Source organism: Microtus oregoni, unplaced genomic scaffold (genome assembly GCF_018167655.1).
Source record: "Microtus oregoni isolate MIOR12 unplaced genomic scaffold, Mior012 000023F_ref0000262, whole genome shotgun sequence".
Lineage (NCBI taxonomy): Eukaryota > Metazoa > Chordata > Mammalia > Rodentia > Cricetidae > Microtus > Microtus oregoni.
In genome coordinates, this window is record NW_024543082.1 from 4,932,523 (window position 1) to 4,953,142 (window position 20,620).

Consider the following 20,620-nt stretch of genomic DNA (forward strand, 5'->3'; position numbering starts at 1 on the left):
CGGCTGCTTGTCCAGAGGACCTAGGTTCAATTCCCAGCACCCACATGGCAGCTCACTGTTATTTCAGTTCTGGTCCCTATGCCCTCACACAGACATACATGTAAGCAAAACACCAGTGCACATAAAATAAAAAATAAATGTTTTTTTTTTTAAAGGGGAAGAAAAACAGAAAAATCCAGGGACTTTGGGAGACCTAGGAAGTTGGTTCCTACCACAAACAGAGTCTGTAAGCCTGAGCAGAGAAAGACTACCCCAATGAGGACAAAACTCTGACGGGGGCTGACAGAAGGAAGCAATGAAGTCTCCAGGCCTTCTCAGCCTTTGCTGAGACTGGGAGTCCTGCTTCAGGCACACACGGTTTCAGGGTTGGCCAGGAGCTGCACTGGTATCTGGGGTAGGGACCCTTTGTGACGTGGTAGCGCCAAGCCCTCTCACCTCCCTCCTTACGAACACAAAGCTACTCACAAGGCGCGTAGAACATGACCAAGGTGTGCTTCTTCTTCTTCAGGGTATCCCGGAAGTTATCCCCCACCAGATGTAACACATTTGTCTGTTGCTCTTCCCAGGTGGGTTCTGGAGGTGGGGGAGCCTCAGGGCTGCGGAAGTTGGGGGGAGGGGCAGGCATGAGGAACGGCTGACAGACAGGTGCAAACCCCACCCCACGCCCAGCCACTGTGAAACACAAACGAACAAACAACTTTGCATTTCTTCTGGGATTTCATTTTAAAACGTTGGCTTCAACACCAACAAATGTGCACCATCCACAAAGAGGTGGGAGACCTGGGCCCATCTGAACCAGGCACCCCCCAGGTGTTGGTCACCAATCCTACGGAAGACACAGAACCTCTTCCACCTGGTTCCCTGGCTCCTTCTATCATCTTCTTTGAAGTGTTTGTTCTGGCAGAGAGAGCACCAGTCAAGCAGTGAGGGAGACCCGGGCTCCAGTCCAGATTACTTGCAGGACTTGTGACTTTATGGAATGTGACCAAACCTGAGTCACCATTTTGCTTTTGTTACATGGGATAGTGGTACCCAGGGTAGAGGCACACAGGGAGTATCTGTGAAGCTCCTGCTTGGCCCAGCCTAGAGAAGCTAGGAATGCTAATAAACCGCAGGCACTGGATACATGTTAACCGACTTCTAGTTTCTGCTTGCCCACTGGTCCCCCATCCCATCCTGCCTCACAACAGGATAAAGCCTGCTGTAGTTCAGATCTGAATGTCCCCCAAAAGTCTATGTGTTTTCAGGCACTGTTGGGAGGTAGCGGAAACCAAGGCGGGACGTCTTATCTTTAAGATCATGACCAAGTAGCCATGGAACGACACTCACCAAACTGAGGCAAAACAGACTTTTCTCTTTGAAGTCAATCATCTCAGGGATTCGGTACAGTAAGGGAAAGCTGACTAATGCTGAGTCTGATTTGTTTATTTATTTTAGGGACAACATCTTGTCATGCGGCTGGCCTAGAACTTGGAATTTTCGGATTTAGCACTGTGAGTGCTGGGGTAAGAGGCAAATGTCAACACATCCAGCTCCCAGGTCTTTCAGAAGCCTCTGCCATCCTTGTGTCCCCTCTCTGCAAACCCCGTGACTCTTGGCAAGGAAGGCTAGGCCAAACTGCCCCTCCCGCTACACTTCTGCCACAACCCTAATTCAGTTCCGAGAACCATGGGGCCTCTCTGACCTGTCACTTTCCACAAACCTTCTAATAGCACTCCCTAACTTCAGTGTCCCATGTCTCCCATAGCTTTCTCTTCCTCCAGTTCTACTCCAAGCCTCTGCAACTCTCACGAGACTTTATGTGAGGATCTTCAGTGGCTTCCGCAGCTGTGGTAACCATGAACTTTCTCTCTCTCATCTGAGCCTGCTTCCAGCCGGATGCCCCACTGTGATCTTAAACCCACCCAGACTTGGGACATGTGATTTTTCTTCATGCACAAAGAAAAGGGAAGGGTTGGGTCTTGTCACCAGCACAGGAGTTGCCTTGACAGCATGGAGAATCGGGGGGAGGCAGAGGGACTGGGGAGAAAAATAACATGTGGCCACATGGTTGACAGCACCAACTTGTCTTTTCTGCTTGCCTGCTCCCTGAACGATGTTTCGCTGGCCATATACTGGTGGACACATCTCAGCAACCCAGGGCTTGGCTACCTGTACACCCAGCGGGGTAAGTACCATGCGCCTTGCCTGGCGTGTCTTCTTGCCCTGCTTCTGAATGAGACCTCCACCTTCCTTCCCAGACTCATCTGCTGTCCGGCACCAGAACGCTCTCTTCTAAATGCCTCAAAGAGCTATTGCTTTTTGTCTTATCTCTGGGTGGTGATCCTAACCTCTCTGAACTTAAATGTCTTCTCGATAAAACTGGAATAAAAAATCCTGGCCTTGGGAGGATTTGTGGATGCAGAGAAGCACAGTTTAACAGGGCTGGGATTTGGTTCAGGAGCAGAACCCTTCCCTACCAGATGAGGACCCTGAGTTTACTGCCTTCCTAGTGAGACTGAGACAGCAGGCAGGATAAGTCCCCTGCTTCAGAAACCAGAAGGGAAACGGAACACTTTGTCTCTCTTAGAACCCTCGAGAGTCGAGGCGTGGCTACTCAGGCTCCTTTTGGGGAGCAGAGAAAAATGGGAGCAGCTGAGGGTGGAACTTGGCCACTTCCTTTTCTCTTACAAGAGGCATCTCCAGGGCCTCGTACCATCTGCGCTCCTAGTCCATACACCGAGGTTTCTCCAAACGCCATGGCAGGAAGACCCACTCACGGCCACTGTGTCCACGCTCAGGAATACGAGTTTCAGAATCTGCACGTCTTTGCACACACTTGCCACACCTGGTGTGTACTGGACGCACATCCAGGTTCAAAGGAAAGGACTGCAATCCAGCTGCTGTCATTCTCCCTGCTTTCCAGAGTCTGGCCTCACACACCCGCATCATTACCTCTGTGAAGGCCAGGATACGGCTTCTTTCACTTTCGTTTCCCTCCTGTTGTTGAAATGAGGGCACAGCCTCGAATATTAAAATTGTGTATGGTCACTGGTGTGCAGCAGCAGTAGGCAGGGCCAGGCTATGGCAACGCTATTGTGATAACAGCTTTTGCTTCTCTAGCATGCCTGGAGGCTTCTCCAGGCTGGGGCATCAGCGTCACAGGCCAACTTCCTCCACTCACAGAGGGGAATACTGATAACTGAGGCTCAAATTCCTCTGGGTCTTTGGGTCAGCTACGGTAGAGCCTCTCTCTCTATTTGCAAGTGGATTGGGCTAAGTTGCGTCCTGCAGACTCACACGTGGGCGTCCTTATGCCCCAGGATCCCAGATGGTAACCGGATCTGGAGGTACTAAGATGAAGTCACTACAACGGGTCCTTCATACAGTGGGGACTGGTGGTCTTGGTATGTGGAGGTGAGGTCACAGTGCCACACACAGAAGGAAAGAATAGGTGAAGACAGGCAGAAGATGGCCACTACCATGATGAGTTTTGTCAACTTGTCACAACCTAGAATCACCTGGGAAAAGCCTCAACAAGGGACAGTCTATCAGGCTGGCCTGTGGGCATGTCTGCGGGATTGTCCTGACCACTCTGGTGGATGTGGGAAGACCCATGTCAGCACTATCCCTTAGTGTTGGGCCCTAGACTGTACAAAGCAGAGGAAGAGAGGCATGCCCAAATTCCTGTCTATGTTCTTTAGTGTGGGTGAGACACGTCCCGATGCTTCAAGATCTTACCTTGACCTTCCTACAGTGAGGGACTGGGATGATAAGCTAAACAAACTCTTTCTCCCCGAAAAGTTGCTCTTGTTGAGATATTTTATCACAGTAACAGATACCTTGAGCCCAGGAAAGGCCTCCAAATAACCAACCCCACCAACATCATGAATTGCCACTTCTGGCTTCCAGAAAGCTAAAAAACAATAAACCTCGGACATTCTGTCAACTAGATGCTCACGCTTTGTTATGGGAGTCTAGAAAACTAACACACAGCCTGGGGGCTCTGAGAAATCTTTGTCTGGAATCCTGACTCCTGGAAGCCAGCACTGAGGGCATTCCAAGACAGCTGACTACCAATGAACCTGGGGCAAAATGAGTTCAGTTCTGTGATGACAAGCAGGTGTACCCTTCCCGTATTCACAGATGATGAACCCTGGGGCAGCGAAGGCAACTGACTGAAGCCGATGGAGCCATCTAGAATGGCGACTGTTGCCTTTGGACGCGCATAGCATGGTGACTTTAGATTGAGGGAGTCAAATCTCTTGGCTCCTTGGGCCCCAATTCAAGGATGGGGCTTCTTAAAGTTCACTTCTGTGGTGGTTTGAATGAAAACAGCCCCCACAGGCTCACAAGGGAGTGGCATTATTTGATAGGATTAGGACCTGTGGCCTTGTTGGAGGAACTAGGTCATCGGGGGTGGGCTTTAGGTTTCAGAAGCTCAAGTAGGTCCCAGTGTCTCCTCTCTTCCTGCTGATCCAGATGCAGAACTCGCAGCTACCTCTCCAGCACCATGTCTGCCTGCATGGCGTCATGCTCCCCACCATGATGATAACGGACTAAACCTCTGAAACTGCAAGCCAGCCCCAATTAAATATTTTTCCTTTATGGTCACGGTGTCTCTTCACAGCTAAGACAACGTCTCTTCCTCGAGGCCGTCTCCAGGGGCCGGCAGCTGGTTAACTAGGTCACACTATCAAAGCCCAAACACTTACTTCTGCATCCACTCAATAAACTTCTTCTTTGTTCTGAGTGCAGGTACAGCCTGCTGCTCGCCGTTCTTGAAATACTTCAGTGTAGGGAATGCGGAGATGTGAAATCTTCCTGCCAGGGCCTCGTTGACGGTGGCATCGACAGCTGCAAGGACACCAGAGCTCTGGGATGGGGGAAAGGCCAACCATGCATTACAGCCTCAGAAGTGGTGCTGCTGGAAAGAGGAGCCCAGGGGCCGGCCCGACCCTCCCCCAGGCCTGGCCACGATCTAATGGTGCCTGGATCTCTGCACCTACATACCACAGGGAACAATGAAACCCTGGCACATCCCTGTCTTCCCTTTGATGGGCTAAGATGAGGCTTCTGAGTCTGCCTCACCAACCATGCTGGGCAGAACAGTGCCTTCTCCCAACAGTCAAGGTCCCAGAGAACAGAGGGAAATAGGCAGAGGTCCCCCCTAGTTAGCTACAGGAACATGGTCTCATAGGCTGTCTGCCCTGTTCTGTACCTGGGAGGGGCCCCACCTGCCTGACAGAATATATTTACTAGGGGACACGGAGGCACTGTAGCCTCCAGGGACAGGGAGAGCCACTTTGGGGCTTATAGAAAATCACAATGACTTTAGGAGCTGGTGATCTTCCGAGGGAACGGCGAGGACTCAGGAAAGGAAGCTTACATCCGCGTCTGCATGGAGGACTTCAGCGGCACTCTCAAACTCTGGCTTCATTTTCTTACAGTGTCCACACCCTGTGGAGAGAGCGCAAGGAGGGTATTTTTGTGGCATTGAGGCCCCGATGTCCTCATGCTGCCCACCCCCCCCCCCCAACCGAGTTAGCATCACTCCAGGAATCTGGGCAGTGAGAGACAACAACGAATGCTGTGTAAACAATCATCTAAACATCACAGGCACTGCATATCCAGTCCCCGGAAGCTGGCCCTGGGGTAGGGCAGGTGCACGTCCCTTCCGTGAGTCCTGCAAAGCAGGAACTGACACGGTCACTATTTTATATGTTGAGAAACTGAAGCAACAAGACGGTGGTGGGTGGCTGCCTAAGAATGACCAGACAAGCATAGTCAGAGGTGTGCTACAGCCCCCAGCAATCCGGCAGGAGCCCTGCTGAGATGGCACAGACCTCCTGGGATTGTGTTGCAATTGCGAATCATCTTCTCTGGACTGCAGGGTGGGAATAAGAAGCCACAGAAGCAAAAACATCGGTGATGTTAAGTTTTGAATCCTGACAGGAGAAAGCACAGGCACGGGATCTACGTATGTCCAAACTAATGGCGTTCCTTGGTATAGAACCTGCTCTGCCCTTGCCTTATAAGCATATGATGTCATGAAGAACAGAAACTGATACATTACAAAGCAAACAGGGGCCAGTGAGAGGGCTCAGTGGGTAAAGACACTGCCACCAGGACTGATGACTTCAGTTGGATCCCTGGGCCCCACATGGGAGCAGGAGAGAACGAACCTCTATAAGCTTTCCTTTGACCTCTAGTACACACATAGGCATACACACATGCATGCAATACACAAATAAATAAATGCAAAAAAGTTAAAGACATTAAAAACCCAACAACAACAACAAAGCCCAGTCACTTTGTGGGTATCATTAGGGAATAAGAGAACTCTTCCATTTGCATTGAAAGAGAGGATCTGACTTTGGATGCTAAAGAGGCTGAGAGGTGTGGAGGGCTCAACAGCTGCAGGATGCTCTCAAAGGGAGCCCAGCTGCATAGGAACCTGACAGAAACGAGGCTCGGAACCTGATGAGAAACGACGGCCTTCTTGGGGGTGTGCTAATTGTGATGGATTCTGGCTGTTAGGAAAAATAAAGACAAAAAGAAAGGAAGACAGAAAGTCACTATTATCAGGAGACCTCCCACATCTTCCCTTCCCGGAAGCCACCTGAGCACCTCAACTGACTTTCCTACCTCCATGGCAGTCTTGCCTAGGATAGGGTGTCTGCGTCCTCTACAGCACCACAGAGCCCAGCTCCAGGAGGCACAGTGACAGAAGACCCTCTCCATCCCACTCTTGTCTTCTTCAACCCACTGTCACCCTGTCCCTCGGGGGGGGGGGAAAGGGGGGGACAAATGGCTGTCAGGGTGGCCATTCCGCTTCCTGATAGAATCCTAGCTAAGCTCCATGCTCCTCTGCGGAGCACTGGGGACAGGACTCAGTGCAGGAAAGTGATGCTGACGGAGTCCAGCTCAGGTAGTAGCTGCCACTTGTCTCAACGTGCTGGCTCTTCCCAGAAGGCCTTCTGGCAGAGATATCACAAACCTGGAGGATCCAAAGTACCCAACCAACAGGCAAAAAGAGGAAATAAGGACCCTGCGACTTCCGGTTAGGTGGCTTGCCCTCCTGCTGGGTTAAACCAACAGGGAAGAGAAAGGTTTCAGGTAACAGGCTCTTCCTGGCTGGAGACAGAGAGGAGCATGGCCTGTGAGACAGTTTAGAGTTCACAGGATGCTTTGAGGAGATGGACCAGAGGAAGAGAATCCCTATGGCTCCTTCCTCTGTGCTGTGTGTTCAACTGCACACTGCTGGACTCTAGCCTTGGAGTCCGACTCCTTCAAGGCAGGACCTGGGAATGTTTTACACCGTGCCTCCACACGAAGCAAAGTGACCATCATTTATTTAATTGACACAGTAAGTAGTTACTGGACAGCACCAAGAAGACTCCTAGTTAATCTAAGGAGAAGGGGAGTGACCAGGGGCTTGGGAAGATCATCAGAGGGCATGTAAGAATGGACACGTACCAAATAAAATAAGCAGCAGGGACACAAGGACCCGAACTCCAGAGGAAGGACAGCCTCAGAACAGATATCCCCAGGCCCCACTCAGGAGGACCCGAACTCCAGAGGAAGGACAGCCTCAGAACAGATATCCCCAGGCCCCACTCAGGAGGACCCGAACTCCAGAGGAAGGACAGCCTCAGAACAGATATTCCCAGGCCCCACTCAGGAGGACCCGAACTCCAGAGGAAGGACAGCCTCAGAACAGATATCCCCAGGCCCCACTCAGGAGGACCTGAACTCCAGAGGAAGGACAGCCTCAGAACAGATATCCCCAGGCCCCACTCAGGAGGACCGAACTCCAGAGGAAGGACAGCCTCAGAACAGATATCCCCAGGCCCCACTCAGGAGGACCCGAACTCCAGAGGAAGGACAGCCTCAGAACAGATATCCCCAGGCCCCACTCAGGAGGACCTGAACTCCAGAGGAAGGACAGCCTCAGAACAGATATCCCCAGGCCCCACTCAGGAGGACCCGAACGCCAGAGGAAGGATAGCCTCAGAACAGATATCCCCAGGCCCCACTCAGGAGGACCCGAACTCCAGAGGAAGGACAGCCTCAGAACAGATATCCCCAGGCCCCACTCAGGAGGACCCGAACTCCAGAGGAAGGACAGCCTCAGAACAGATATCCCCAGGCCCCACTCAGGAGGACCCGAACTCCAGAGGAAGGACAGCCTCAGAACAGATATCCCCAGGCCCCACTCAGGAGGACCTGAACTCCAGAGGAAGGACAGCCTCAGAACAGATATCCCCAGGCCCCACTCAGGAGGACCCGAACTCCAGAGGAAGGACAGCCTCAGAACAGATATCCCCAGGCCCCACTCAGGAGGACCCGAACTCCAGAGGAAGGACAGCCTCAGAACAGATATCCCCAGGCCCCACTCAGGAGGACCCGAACTCCAGAGGAAGGACAGCCTCAGAACAGATATCCCCAGGCCCCACTCAGGAGGACCTGAACTCCAGAGGAAGGACAGCCTCAGAACAGATATCCCCAGGCCCCACTCAGGAGGGCAGAGTTCTGCTGCAAGGCAAGGAAGACCACTGGCCCAGAAATTGTCTCCAAAGGTTCCTCTGCAACACTGAGTTCTGGTTCCCAGGGCTGCTTCTGGACAGGGTAGGGGTCATCTGACTCTACTGAGCTCCATCAACTGTAGAAGTGTCAACCCATTCTTATTTTGAATTATAAAAACATACTTTGCAGAAATAAACATTTTAGCATCATTATAAACCATCCATCTTTTTTTTTTTTTGCTTTCTAAGAATTAGGTTTAGGGGTTATGGTGTATGAAGGTTGCTTGGTTCGTTTTCACACACAAACATCTGTGCTTTCGGATTACAAGCAGATCCCCAAGAATGACCACAAAAGCTCCTCTGACAGAGCACAGTTGACGCACACAGAGTAGGCAGTGTTATTTTCCTGTCCCTGCTCCTTCCCCAGGTAGACACGTGCAACCTGCCATCAGCTGGGGGACTCCAAGCTAGCCTCTCTTCCCGGATAGCTGTCTCAGCGATAGGAGACAGGAGAGGTGGCCTTGAAGGTTGAGTCTTGGGTGCTAACAACTCTACAATAAGTTCTTCTTCCTTATGATGCATCGACCCCCAAATTCACGAGTAACTTCTAAGGGATCCCGGGCCCCGTGAACTTGTGTCCTAGACTAAACGGTTAGGAGGGAGAAGTGGTCCCTTTCCCATAAGAGGTGGGTGGAGCAATGTGGGGGGCCCTACAGATGTCTGGACTCAGGTCACCTTCCATTCTACAAGATACGTTAGGAGCAGAAGAGGATACTCTGTGGGAAGCTCCACTGACTTAGCGTGAAATAGACTGTGATTTAAAAGCATTTGCTTGAACTAAAAAGAGAGGAAGAGCTCCTTTGAGGTTTATGGTCGGTCAGAATGGAGAAGTTCCACAGTGCTTCCAGGAACCTCGCAGGGCTACCTCCAGCCACATCCCTCTTATGCTTTGCTCTCAAAGCTCACCCCATTCTCCTGCCCGAGGCCAACCTCCTCTCAATAGACAGAGTGAATTCATGCTGTACAAGAAGTCTTGGAGAAAAGTGAGTCCAGAGACACTCCTGCTGTTAGGGGCTGGGCCTCTCACCCCAGAATCCAGCCCGGCCTAGAGAGAAGGCAGGGAGTGACGGCCGCTGAGCCCTGAAACAAGCTGGCTCAGCAGAAGGTCCCCCGACACTCTGTCCCCTGAATGTGATGTGAGTGGCGCTGCTGGTGCTGCTGGTAGGGCCTGGACAGTGGAGGGATTGCAACTGAGGTCGGTGGATGGAAGGGGGAAAGCCTACAAAAGGAAAATTACAGCGCTGCTGGTAGGGGCCTGGACAGTGGAGGGATTGCAACTGAGGTCGGTGGATGGAATGGGGAAAGCCTACAAAAGGAAAATTACAGCTTCTTTCTCAATGACCTAGCTGGTGCAGCAGGATCCTTGAGGGTGAGGGAATTCACCTTGCACTGCCTTCATGCCGTTATCAGGTTTCTGTCCTTTGATGCCACTGCCCCGCTGGGGTGGAAAATGGGCTCTATACCACCTGCCAGCTTCTATCAACAGAGGGCCAGAGGCAGGCTCAGAGACTGAGAATTGGCTCACTGGGCAGAGGGGCTGTGATCAGCCACAGTGTCTGTGCTGGGCATGAAGATGGCTAAAAAACCTCTAGATTCTTCTGCTCACGTGCACGGTTCTCTCCTGTACTCCCGGCCTCGTCTCTCGGGGCTGAGGAAGGAGGAGTTTGTTTTCTGTACCCAACCATTTAAATCAATCCTAGCAGCCCCACAAGACAAATGACAGAGATCAGAGGGTCCATTTTACTGGCGGAGCTTGTGGCTCTAGCAGATGAAATGTAAGACCTCTTGGGGTCTTATCTTCATCTTAGCCCCGCCCTGATGGATAAGCACCCCTCCAGGCCACCCTTGTGGTGCCCCCTGACTTGGGCCCCACTTTGAGTCTTTCCAGCTCCATTGATGGAGCTGTTCTTCCAGTCATAAAATGCTTCTTATTCAGATATTCCCACGGCATTTAATTTTCGGTTGCCTTGTGATGGATCAGTGCTATCTCCTGATATTTATGAGCAGCCAGGGTCTCTTTCCACAATATAAATCATATCACATCCCCCTTGCTTAAAACTTTCCAAGGGCTTTCTGCCACAGGTGGTAGACTGAAATCTAAGCTCCTTATTATTACCGCCAGCCAATGCCATCTGGCTCCCACCTGCCCAGCAGCCTCGGCTCAGCTCACTTCCTCCCGTCCTTCATGATGCAGCTTCTCCCCCATCCCATCAAGCTTAGGTCTCCCTCAGGATCCTTGAATGTGCTCCTGCCCCACCTCAAATACAACACCCCTACCCCATCCCAGCTTATGGGTAACCCCTTCTTCTTGAATTCCGATCTTACCCCCTCCGACCCTCCAACCCAAAGAGACCTTCTGACAGTAGGCATCCTCCCCTAATTTTATTCAATGTGCCCCGAGCCAGCTGTTTATCTGGGTCCTGTCTCCTCAGCTGGACAGTTGGGTCATACAGGCAGGAGCTCACCTGTCCATCTGACTGATTCTGATGTCAAGCAGCATGCTTTCCTCACTGTTCAGGTTTATACCTATGGACCAAAGTGCCATAGCTGGGGCAAGTGTCCCCCAAAGGTGAAGCCCCAGTCTGTGGCACTGTTACCAAGTTGGAAAACCTTGAAGACATGGGGTCTTGCAGGAGGAAGTAGAAGCTAGATCTCTGGCACTGTGCCCTCAAAAGTGACAATGGACGACAGCCCGTTCTTCTTCCTCTGTTTCCCAGGTAACCATGAGGAAAGTCGCCTCCTCCACTACACATTCCAGCCACCACGTCCTGCCCCACCACAGCTTAAAAGTAATGGGGCCAACGGATCGTGGACAGAAACTTCTGAACCGTAAGCCAAGATATAGAGCTCCTCATATTTTTAAGTTGATTATCTCAGGCATTTTGGCACAATGACAGACAACTAACATAACACAAAAGGCTTAACCAGATGGAGCGTTTTATCAACAGGGGCACAAATCGTTGTTAACTTGACTAAAGGCTCTTTCTTTGCAAACTTTGTGGTCAAGGTACTCACTGTGCACACACATTCTCTCTCTTCTACCAGAGGACACTTTCCCTGCTCTTCCCTGTCTTGGCAACTGTCTGGAGAGATCGCCAGTCTTCTAGGTGCTGGTCTAGCGTATCTCGAAGCCATGGTAGCGCTCACTAGAAATCACTAAGATTTTCCATTCTAGCATCTTTCCTTCTGCTTTTTGAAAGAGACATCAAGGCTAGGCGCTGAACTTCTTCAGACAGAGTTTATGATGAGAGGTCCATGCAGGCCCAGACAAAGGGAAAGGTCTGGCTGAGCAATGTCTTCCTCCTGAACAGCATCTACTTGGAGGAGCTGGAGTGGTACATAGCGTCTGTGCTGCCCCAAGGCCCAGCTCCTGTGCCTTGCCTTCTGGGTGTCCCTGGATATGTGAGCTGCAGGACAGTCAGGAGCGTCAGATGTGGGCAGCAGGGCTCTGGCCTGCTGCATTAGTGTCCGCACTGTAATTTGACAGGCCGTTAAGTTTTATGGCCAAACTTCACTTCCTTGTCAGTTTTTTTTTTTTTTTAAATCGTGGGTGTAAGTGCGCTAGCTGCTGACTCTGTGATCCGTGGAGTTCTGACACAAACACCTCTATCCCAATCTCCCCTGGTCCCAGGGGTGTTGGCCTCCTGTCACCCCAAAGCCCTCAGACTCCTTTGGACTATACTGACCTCACCTCTACTGACAACTGTATTATAAACTAGCCACATGCTTTCCTGGATGCTGAGAGCAGAATTCTCTGGGAGGTCAAATTCATCTGCAAAACCCTGGGTAGCTCAGTTCAGAGGGCGTCCTACTAATGCGAGTAGAACAGCTGATGTCTGGGTACCATCAAGGGTCAGAACTGACCTGCTGACCCCTTGGGAATGACTCACACCCTGACCTACCCGTCTATTCACCACAGCCCTTCATCCCGCAGAGGTCTCCCTATCTTTTATGTTATTGTAAAATGCGGATAACAAGCTTTTAAAATTTTATTTGCAGGTTTCAATCCTGAGGAAATAATCTGGCATGTGGATAAATATTTATGCATGGAAGCATTCTCGGCAGTGTGATTTATAATGGGAAATTCAGTAAACAACTCAAAGTCTCAACATTGTCACTGGTTAAGCAATTTGCGGTTCCATTATATGATAAAACATCATGTGGCCACCAAAAGCAACACAAAGGTGTTTTTAGTAACATAAGAAAACATCAAGAAGACAATGTACAGGAAAACAATACATAGGTTTAAAAAAGTGGAGGTAAAGTCCTTTCACTAGGCCAAGAATAAAATAAAATAAGAAGTTTAGAAGAGAATGAAATGAAAAAACAAACGTTACAAGAAAGACGAGACAGTGTTGCCACGTTCTGGGGTGGAGATCCTAAGCAAAACACAAGCTGATGACGGGAAAGGCCAGCTGGCAGAATGGCTCAGTGCTGAGGTGCAGCTTCTATGACTGCCTAGGTTAATTTCAATCCCGACTGCACCGGTTTGGCCGTATGACCTTGGGCAAGTTCGCTGGCCTGCAGGTGCCCTCTTTGCTTTTTATAAAACTGGAATAATGACACAGGACTTGTGGTAAAGGTGAAACGAAGTAATATGTGTCTAGAATTAGTATATGACCGTAGCAATTACTCAGTAAAGACTACAGTGTGGCTACAAAAACAAAGCTTTGTACAAGGAGATGCACCCACAAAGTTAAAGCAAGCTACAGACTAAGAGAGAGCATCAGGGATATAGGCGGAGACACCTGGACAGCTAAAGACAATACCCATAATGACAGAGCTCTGGGTAAAAGGAAAATGACAGCCCAGGGAGAAGTGAGCAAAGAGTGTGGTCAGGTGGCTTTCGTGGATCAAGCTTGAAAGGCTGGAAAACTGGTGTGGCTCTTCAATGCCCTCCCCAAAAGCTCATGTGTCCAGTAGGTGGTGGTGTTGGGAGGCGAAGACACTTCTGGAGGGAAGGAAGGTCACTGGAGGTCACTGTTCCCTTTAAGAGTACAGTCCCTTCCTTTCTCTGACTGCCTTGTCCTTCTCCGCCATGGGCACCCTGCCATGATGATCTGCTTTGGCAAAGGCCCAAAGGCGACAGGGCCAAGTGACCATGGAGCATCACCACTGAAACCGTGAGCCAAAAATAAGTCTCCCCTCATTTTCACCTGGCTTTTCTCGGGAACGTTTCCAGCGATGGAAAGCTGGGCTAACAAGGCAGGTCACTGCCCCAAAGGATGTTTTGTTTCTTCAGTGTTAGGAAAGCTGCAGGCAAGGAAAAGCTGACAGTGTGTGTGTATGTATCTGTTACCTCTGCATCAATGACCTCAATTTGTAACAGGAAACCACCTAAAAGACAGAAGATTTCTTTTGGGTCATGGTTTTCAAAAACTTTGGCCCACTGTGGCAGGGAAGGTGCAACAGAGCTGCTTCACAGATGGCAGTGGGAACGTGGGAAGGAGCCATTCATGTCATGATGGACCAGAATGAAGGACCTGATGGTAACTTTCAAAAGCTCACCCTCAGTGGCTTGTTTCTGCCTGCTATACCCCATCTTCCTAAACCTCCACAGCCTTCCCCAAATGGTCATGGGTTGGGGAATAAGCACTCGAAACGTGAGTTGTCTTAGGCTCTGTCCATGTCCTCGCTCCTTCCCTATTGCTGTGATAAAACACCACGATCAAGACAACATACAGAAGGAAGGGTTTATGTGGGCGTGTGGTTCCAGACGGTCAGAGCCCTTCACCATCAAGGTGAGGAAGGGACACAGCAGGAAGGGCAGCTCACACAGCACAGAGCTCAGCTTTCAAACCACAAGCAGGAAACAAAGAGCAAACTGGGAATGGTGGCTTTTAAAACCTCAAAGTCCCACCTCCAGTGACAGACTTCCTCCAGGAAGGCCACACCTCCTAAACCTACCAACCGGGGACCATGCCGACCACTTCTGGGCCCACAGAGGACAATTCTCATTTAAGCCACCACAAACTGTAACACCAAAGTTGCCATGGTGCTGACTCTGTCACACACAGAAAATTTCTGGGTGTTCCTTAGAGAAGTTTCAAAACAACGAGTCCATCCGCAGCATGCAACTTCGCTTTGGCAATTAATCCTAAATATTTAGACATGGGTCCCAATATATGTCTAGAAATGTTTCCCGTACTGTTGGAGTAGTGAAAAGCTGAGGACACATGTCTATCAGTAGGGGATTTGTTTAAAATTTATGGCATATCCAAATTATAACACACTACGCAGTGGTTAGATTTATATGTCAACACTTACATCTACATGAAAACATCAGATCCTACTGGTAAGTGAAAAAAGTCAAATCCTAGGAAATGGATAAAATGAATAAGAATGTCCCTGCTCATACTAAAATAGGAGGAGGAGAAGAAATGGAGATGCTGGCTTTAGTAGTGTCCAACCCTGGGGTGGACAGTGTGCCCGGGAGAGGAGCTTCTGCCTGTTTATTCTGTATTCTTACATAGCCTAGAACTATGGTCTCTCTCTTCCATAACGCAGCATTCACGTCAAATTCCTCATGGAGGCCCAGGGAGGTCAGACACGAGACTTGGCCAACAGAGGAGCAGAGGCCATTCTAGGGCTGCAAAGCCAGGTTCTGCCACACAACACAACTGTGCGCACACAGCCTCTCTCAGCCCTTTGCTTACATTTGCATTGTACTCCTCAGGGGGCCCAGCCTACCGCCTGGAGAGCAGGACCCAGGGACAAGCCTGGCTGTAAACCAGGTGACTGAGCTAGTCTATGCAGAGGGTCTCAATAGATCTGCCAATACTTCGCCACCCAGTGACTACCCAGGCACCAGCTGTACCAGAGTCTGGATGGCTTACCGGGAAGGAAAGCCATGGGCAAGCCGAGGCAAAAAGAAGGTGAAGAAGCGGGGGACCAACAGAGGTTTCAAGGTCAGCCTGACTACAGAGGACTGAAAACAGATTGTGAGAGCCAAAGTTACATTTTAAGTTTTAGTTACTATGCCTTAGAGATCCATGAAACAAAAACGCCTCTGATTTGCGAGTCCCTTGCCCAAGGACAGAGAGTTCCTGGAATGTTGGTGACTATTGTTTGTGAGAGACAAGCCACAAGTTTTCATTCCCCCAAACAAGTTTGTTTGACCCATCTGCACATGTGAGTGGGAGGCACACAGGCAGGAAATAGGTCCGGAGTGTACTTGTCTCTGACGGGGGCTGATGGGAAATGGAATGGGTTATGTAGGAATTAAGCTCCTAAGAGTGCTCCACGTGGACCCCACCTTGAGCTCTGGCTCCCCTTGACACCATGAGACTTCAGCCCTCCCCAGGCTGAAAGGCACAGTTCCCGGCAAGGAAAGGGACCACTGCCATCTACGGGGACGTTAGTGGGCAGTTCATCCAGAGGTAAACCTCATGCTGTTGCTTGCATCCCTCACTCTGCAGTGATAAACACATGTGCCGGCCCACAGACAGACAGACAGACAGAAGGAGAACATGCTGTGGCATCTTCCAGCATCTGCCAGTATTCGCCTCTACAGCTGGGATGGGGATGTAAGCAGGGCTACTTCAGCTCTGAATCCAACATAATAACTACCTGCAAGACTTGCTTCCATCCAGAACCCTGAGACGGACTAGGAAAGTGTATTGTAGCTTGGAGGTGGGTGGGGGTGGGTACGGTACTGCTTGCAGCCCAGGCAGTCGTTGTCTCTAAGGTCTCACTAACCTTGGGAGACCCATTAACTAAGGACATCCCCTGTCCGCCCTGCCTGGAGAACACCACACCTCACAGGCCCTGTCATTAATCTTCTTTGCCTTGTTTTTGAGCTAAGTTCTCACTCTGTAGCCTAGGCTGGCCTCAAACTCAGTGGTTCTCCCACCCCCAGGGCTGGAATCACAGGTGTTCCCACCTTGCTTTGTCCCTCTGACGCTGTCCTTAATCAGCAGGTCTTATTCCCAAGTCTAAAGGGTCTCTGCGGGAAAAATATTCCTGAACTCTTTGTTTTCTAGAACTAGAAACAAAACCACAGGAAATGCTTTTCCTCTGGATTCCCAAGAATTTAGCACTTTTAAGAAAAAAACAAAGTTAGGGAAATTCGTAGTAGCAGCTCCCTAAGAGGGGTCAAGCTAGACCTTGCTCCCCCACGCCCCTCCCACTCCCATGCACTGGCCACCAGAGACAGAAAGTAGCACAGTGAACAATCTGTGACAATCTTATCTGCAAGGCGGTGCTAATCACACCCACTCAGTGGCACTGCGGGTAAGATGGAAGATGACCCTTCTGAAGCCACTCTGTCAGCAAGAGGACCTTGTGCTGACAGGATTAATCAGTGGTGCATCCTCCTCCTCCTCTGGGAGTGTCTCTATGGCTCTCCATCCTCTCTCCCTCTCACACACGCATTTGTAAAGCACGGAATTCCTGCCATTTTCTTTTCTTCTCTGTAATTTTTCACTCTAATCACTGGGCCAAACCGGTGGCAGGAGGCTATGAGAAGAGAGGACCTCACAAACGCATAGTTTATCCCAGGCCAGTTAGCTCATCACCAACTGGGAGTGGCCAGCCCTTCCCAGCAGCCCCTGGCAGCTCCAAGCAGGGCTGCCATCTTTTGCTCTCACGTGACATTGCTCTCCCTTCAAGGACAGCCCTCTCCTCCTGAAGCCACCTAATCAACCTTCTGTTCTCCACGGTACAGAGAGGACACAGGCTCAGAAAGATGCTATCTGCCTTCCTGTCACTCCCTGTCACTCTTGAGAGCACCAGGACTGTGATTCTCTGCAGTCATCTCGGGTTGAGATTGAATGCGGTGAAGTAGCAGGGTGGTACTCTAGCTGCTGGCCTCAATGCCTGCCCAGCTACCGAGCAGGGGCAGGCCCTCTCTCCACATGGTTCCCACCCTCAGTAAGGAGGACTAGTACTGCCTTGCCAGAACCCAGTCTGACTCCTCAGCCCTTATTGGCTTGGAGGATGCTCAGGCCTGAGTTCTGCTGAGGAACACATGCGGCCTGACCAGGACTTTTATGCAGTTCCGATGCAGGCGTGTGAGCTGAGGATCGGCACCATGCCAGTTCCCATTATGTCCCCATCCAAAGAGTCCCAAGGTGGTGTCCTACTCTGAGGAAGGGGGAGGTAGGGGCAGCGGAGTTCCACTCACATGGGGCGTGGAACATGACGAGGACAGAGGAGTGCTCCTTCACAAACTGGTCAAAGTCTTCATCGGTCAGGTGATAAATGGAGCCGCCCTCATCTGCCCAGGGAGTCTCGGGGACCTGGGGCTGTGGCGGCTGTGGACTGGAAGACCAAAAACAGGCAGAGCTCAGAGAAAGCCCTGGGGCCTGAACAGCCCGTGCAAAATCCAGCCCCCTGGACACAAAGCTCCCACACCAAGGCCTTTTATACACTGGAAACTGGACCTAAGGAAGAGTCCTGGACTGCAAGGGACTGCCCTGCCCATCTCCACCTGCCCCTCGAAGTAGCAGAGATACTTAGCTGACTCTAGTGAGTGCTACAACTTTCTAAGACAGCTCAGGAAATCTCACTTTTCCCAGCAACTGGAGGGCTTGTTAGCCTTTTCAAGGCTTGCAAACTTCCAGCAAGCTGGCGAGGACCAAGAGCAATGGTGCAGAGTGCCCGCTGGGGAAGCTGGATGTCCTGCTCTCTGCCACCCACTGGCAAGGCATGGGAGGAAGAAGGTATGAGGCCAGAGGCTGAGCAGAAAGAAGCTGTGAAGGGGGCAGGGGTGACCACTGAGCCTGAGGAAAACCAGGTTGGTAGTATACGTCCTGCAGGAATCTTCGACACTTTTACTAATCCTTCCAGAGGCTAAGAACGGACATGGCTGCCACCCAGAGCCCTCATCTACACCATCACTCACCAGCTGCAAACCCCAGGGGCTGCCTCCTCCGTGGAGAAGCACAGGCTGGTGACTGTAGGCCCTGGAGCAATATGAAGACAAGGTTCCCAGCTACCCACTTCCTGCCCAGGAGAAGATGCCTGGTGACATAAGATCCCTGCCGCTCTACTGCCGAGCACCTTTGCCAAAACACCTTAACTGCAGCTTTGAAAAAACCCTTTGGATGACAAATGTGAAAGGGGCAACCATTGTTCCCCACCAGTAGGTGCTTCCAGCAGGGACCGGGCTGGAGATAGCCACTCTTCCCCTCCTGTAAGTGCCTACAGCACTTACAGTTTATAGAGTTCAGGAAGTCGGGGCTGGAGAGGAGCAAAGCGGCTCACACAGCAGGTCTTGCTGTCTCCCAACCCCACAGAAGCAAAGCTGGGTCCAGAGCCTATGAGCCCATGTTGGCTTTGTGGACTGAGCTGCCCTGGTGGCCTCAGTCTCGCTGGTCTGGTGTTGCAGGGACCACAACAGTTGGAGAAACAGAAAGTGGCAAAGCCTTTGGCCTCTGCTTACCAGTGTCAGGCTGTAACAGGCCTGACAGGATGGACAGTTTCTAAAGAAACCACATGAGTCTCTCAGTCTATCAGACTTGAACAATACCCCAAAGAAACAAGAACTTCTCTGGAATCTCATGCTGGAAAGGAAAGGGTACCAGCTAGAGGGGGAACTGGTCTCCCCGAAAGAGATTTCACACAGTTCTACAACTGAAGCTCATAATGATGGGTCAAAAGTGGGCAGGACTACACCTTGACCAGAACAGCTCTCTACTCAAACATCCGGATATCTCACATCAAGACCCCAAAGATGGACTTGGGGATTGCTGGATCCCTTTGTCCATCTTCCCAATGGGATCCCATTGAAAACAAATACCTCCCTTTCTTGCTTTCCACCTATCTTCAGGAGGGTCTCACTACGTAGATCTGGCTGTCCTGGAATTCGTTATGTAGACCAGGTTGGCCTCAAACTCACAAAGCTCTACCTGTCTCTGCCTCCCAACTGCTGGGATTAAAGGTGTGTGCCGCTATACCCAGTTGCTTTCCACTTTTGATAATGGCTCTTTAATTGGCTTACTGAGGATGGGAGGTTGGACCTGATTGGGACACAGGATGTGACCCCTATATTTTATAACAAGATGGTTCTGGTGGCACATTCAAGCTTTGAGGAATCACCGGCCAGACACCAGTTCCATGAAATCTAGCTTCTTGTATTTGGGCTCAAGCCACTAACCTTTCACACCATCAATCCCATTAGAGAATTCATCTGCACAGTATATGCCTACTGCAGCTGGCTGTGGTAGCACACACCTTTAACCCCAGCAGAGGCAGGCAGATCATTATGAATTTGAGGCCAGCCTGGTCTACACAGCAAGTTCCCGCCAGCCAAGTTTCCATAGTGAGATTCTATTTCAAAATAATAATGATGATAATGATGACAAGGCTAATTTTTAAAAGATATCTATAGCAGGTGATTTGCCAGGCAGAGACCAGGGGTCAGTCAGCAGGCAACAGTAGGGACAGGCTGGGTACACCATGAACCATCTTTCTTAGTGGAGGGCTGAACACTGAAGAACAATGCGTACTCTTTGCCCAGCAGCATGGACAGACTTCTGGAGATGCACACAGCAATCTATAATTTACCAGCTCTTGTATAAGAAAGCAGATAAATGTTCTTGTTTGTGTCTGCTATGAAAAAGAGTTTGCAACCATACAAGAAATGAGTTGAAGTTGATACCTCTAGGATGTGGCAGGGAGAACAGGAAGGGAGAAAAAACAGAAGTAAGGTTTTTCAATGCATACTAAAGTACCTTAAATTGTTAAAAAATTATAAGAATGTAGTCTATTAAAAATCAAAGTAAGCTGGGCAGTAGTGGAACATGCCTTTAATCCCAGCACTGGGGGGAAAAGGGGGTGGCAGAGGCAGGTGAATCTCGAGTTCAAGGCCAGCCTGGTCTACCGAGTGAGTTCCAGGACAGCCAGAGATACACAGAGAAACCCTGTCTTGAAAAACCAAACAACAAAAATCAAAGTAATTTTATGAACTCAGCAAGAGCATCAACATAGATGCAAAAGCTAAGTCCTGGCAGAGTATTAAGAAGGAGCCCGAGAAGCTTCCAGTTTAGAGACTACCCTAAAACCACAATGAGGTTTAGGTCATTTCTTTTGAATGTATAATCCACCAAAAT

At 50.4% G+C, this 20,620-nt stretch overlaps 1 protein-coding gene across 1 annotated transcript in view; it reads right to left on the reverse strand.

Annotated features, from left to right (window-relative positions):
• Pdia5 (protein disulfide isomerase family A member 5) overlaps positions 1–20,620 on the reverse strand; it is an 89,598-nt gene that overhangs the window by 9,698 nt on the left and 59,280 nt on the right. Inside the window, exons 11-14 of the mRNA XM_041673175.1 lie at positions 17,692–17,828; positions 5,369–5,439; positions 4,695–4,855; positions 466–596 (exon numbers count right to left, since the gene is read on the reverse strand). Coding sequence (XP_041529109.1) covers positions 466–596; positions 4,695–4,855; positions 5,369–5,439; positions 17,692–17,828 — 500 coding nt within the window. The remainder of the gene's footprint in view (positions 1–465; positions 597–4,694; positions 4,856–5,368; positions 5,440–17,691; positions 17,829–20,620) is intronic.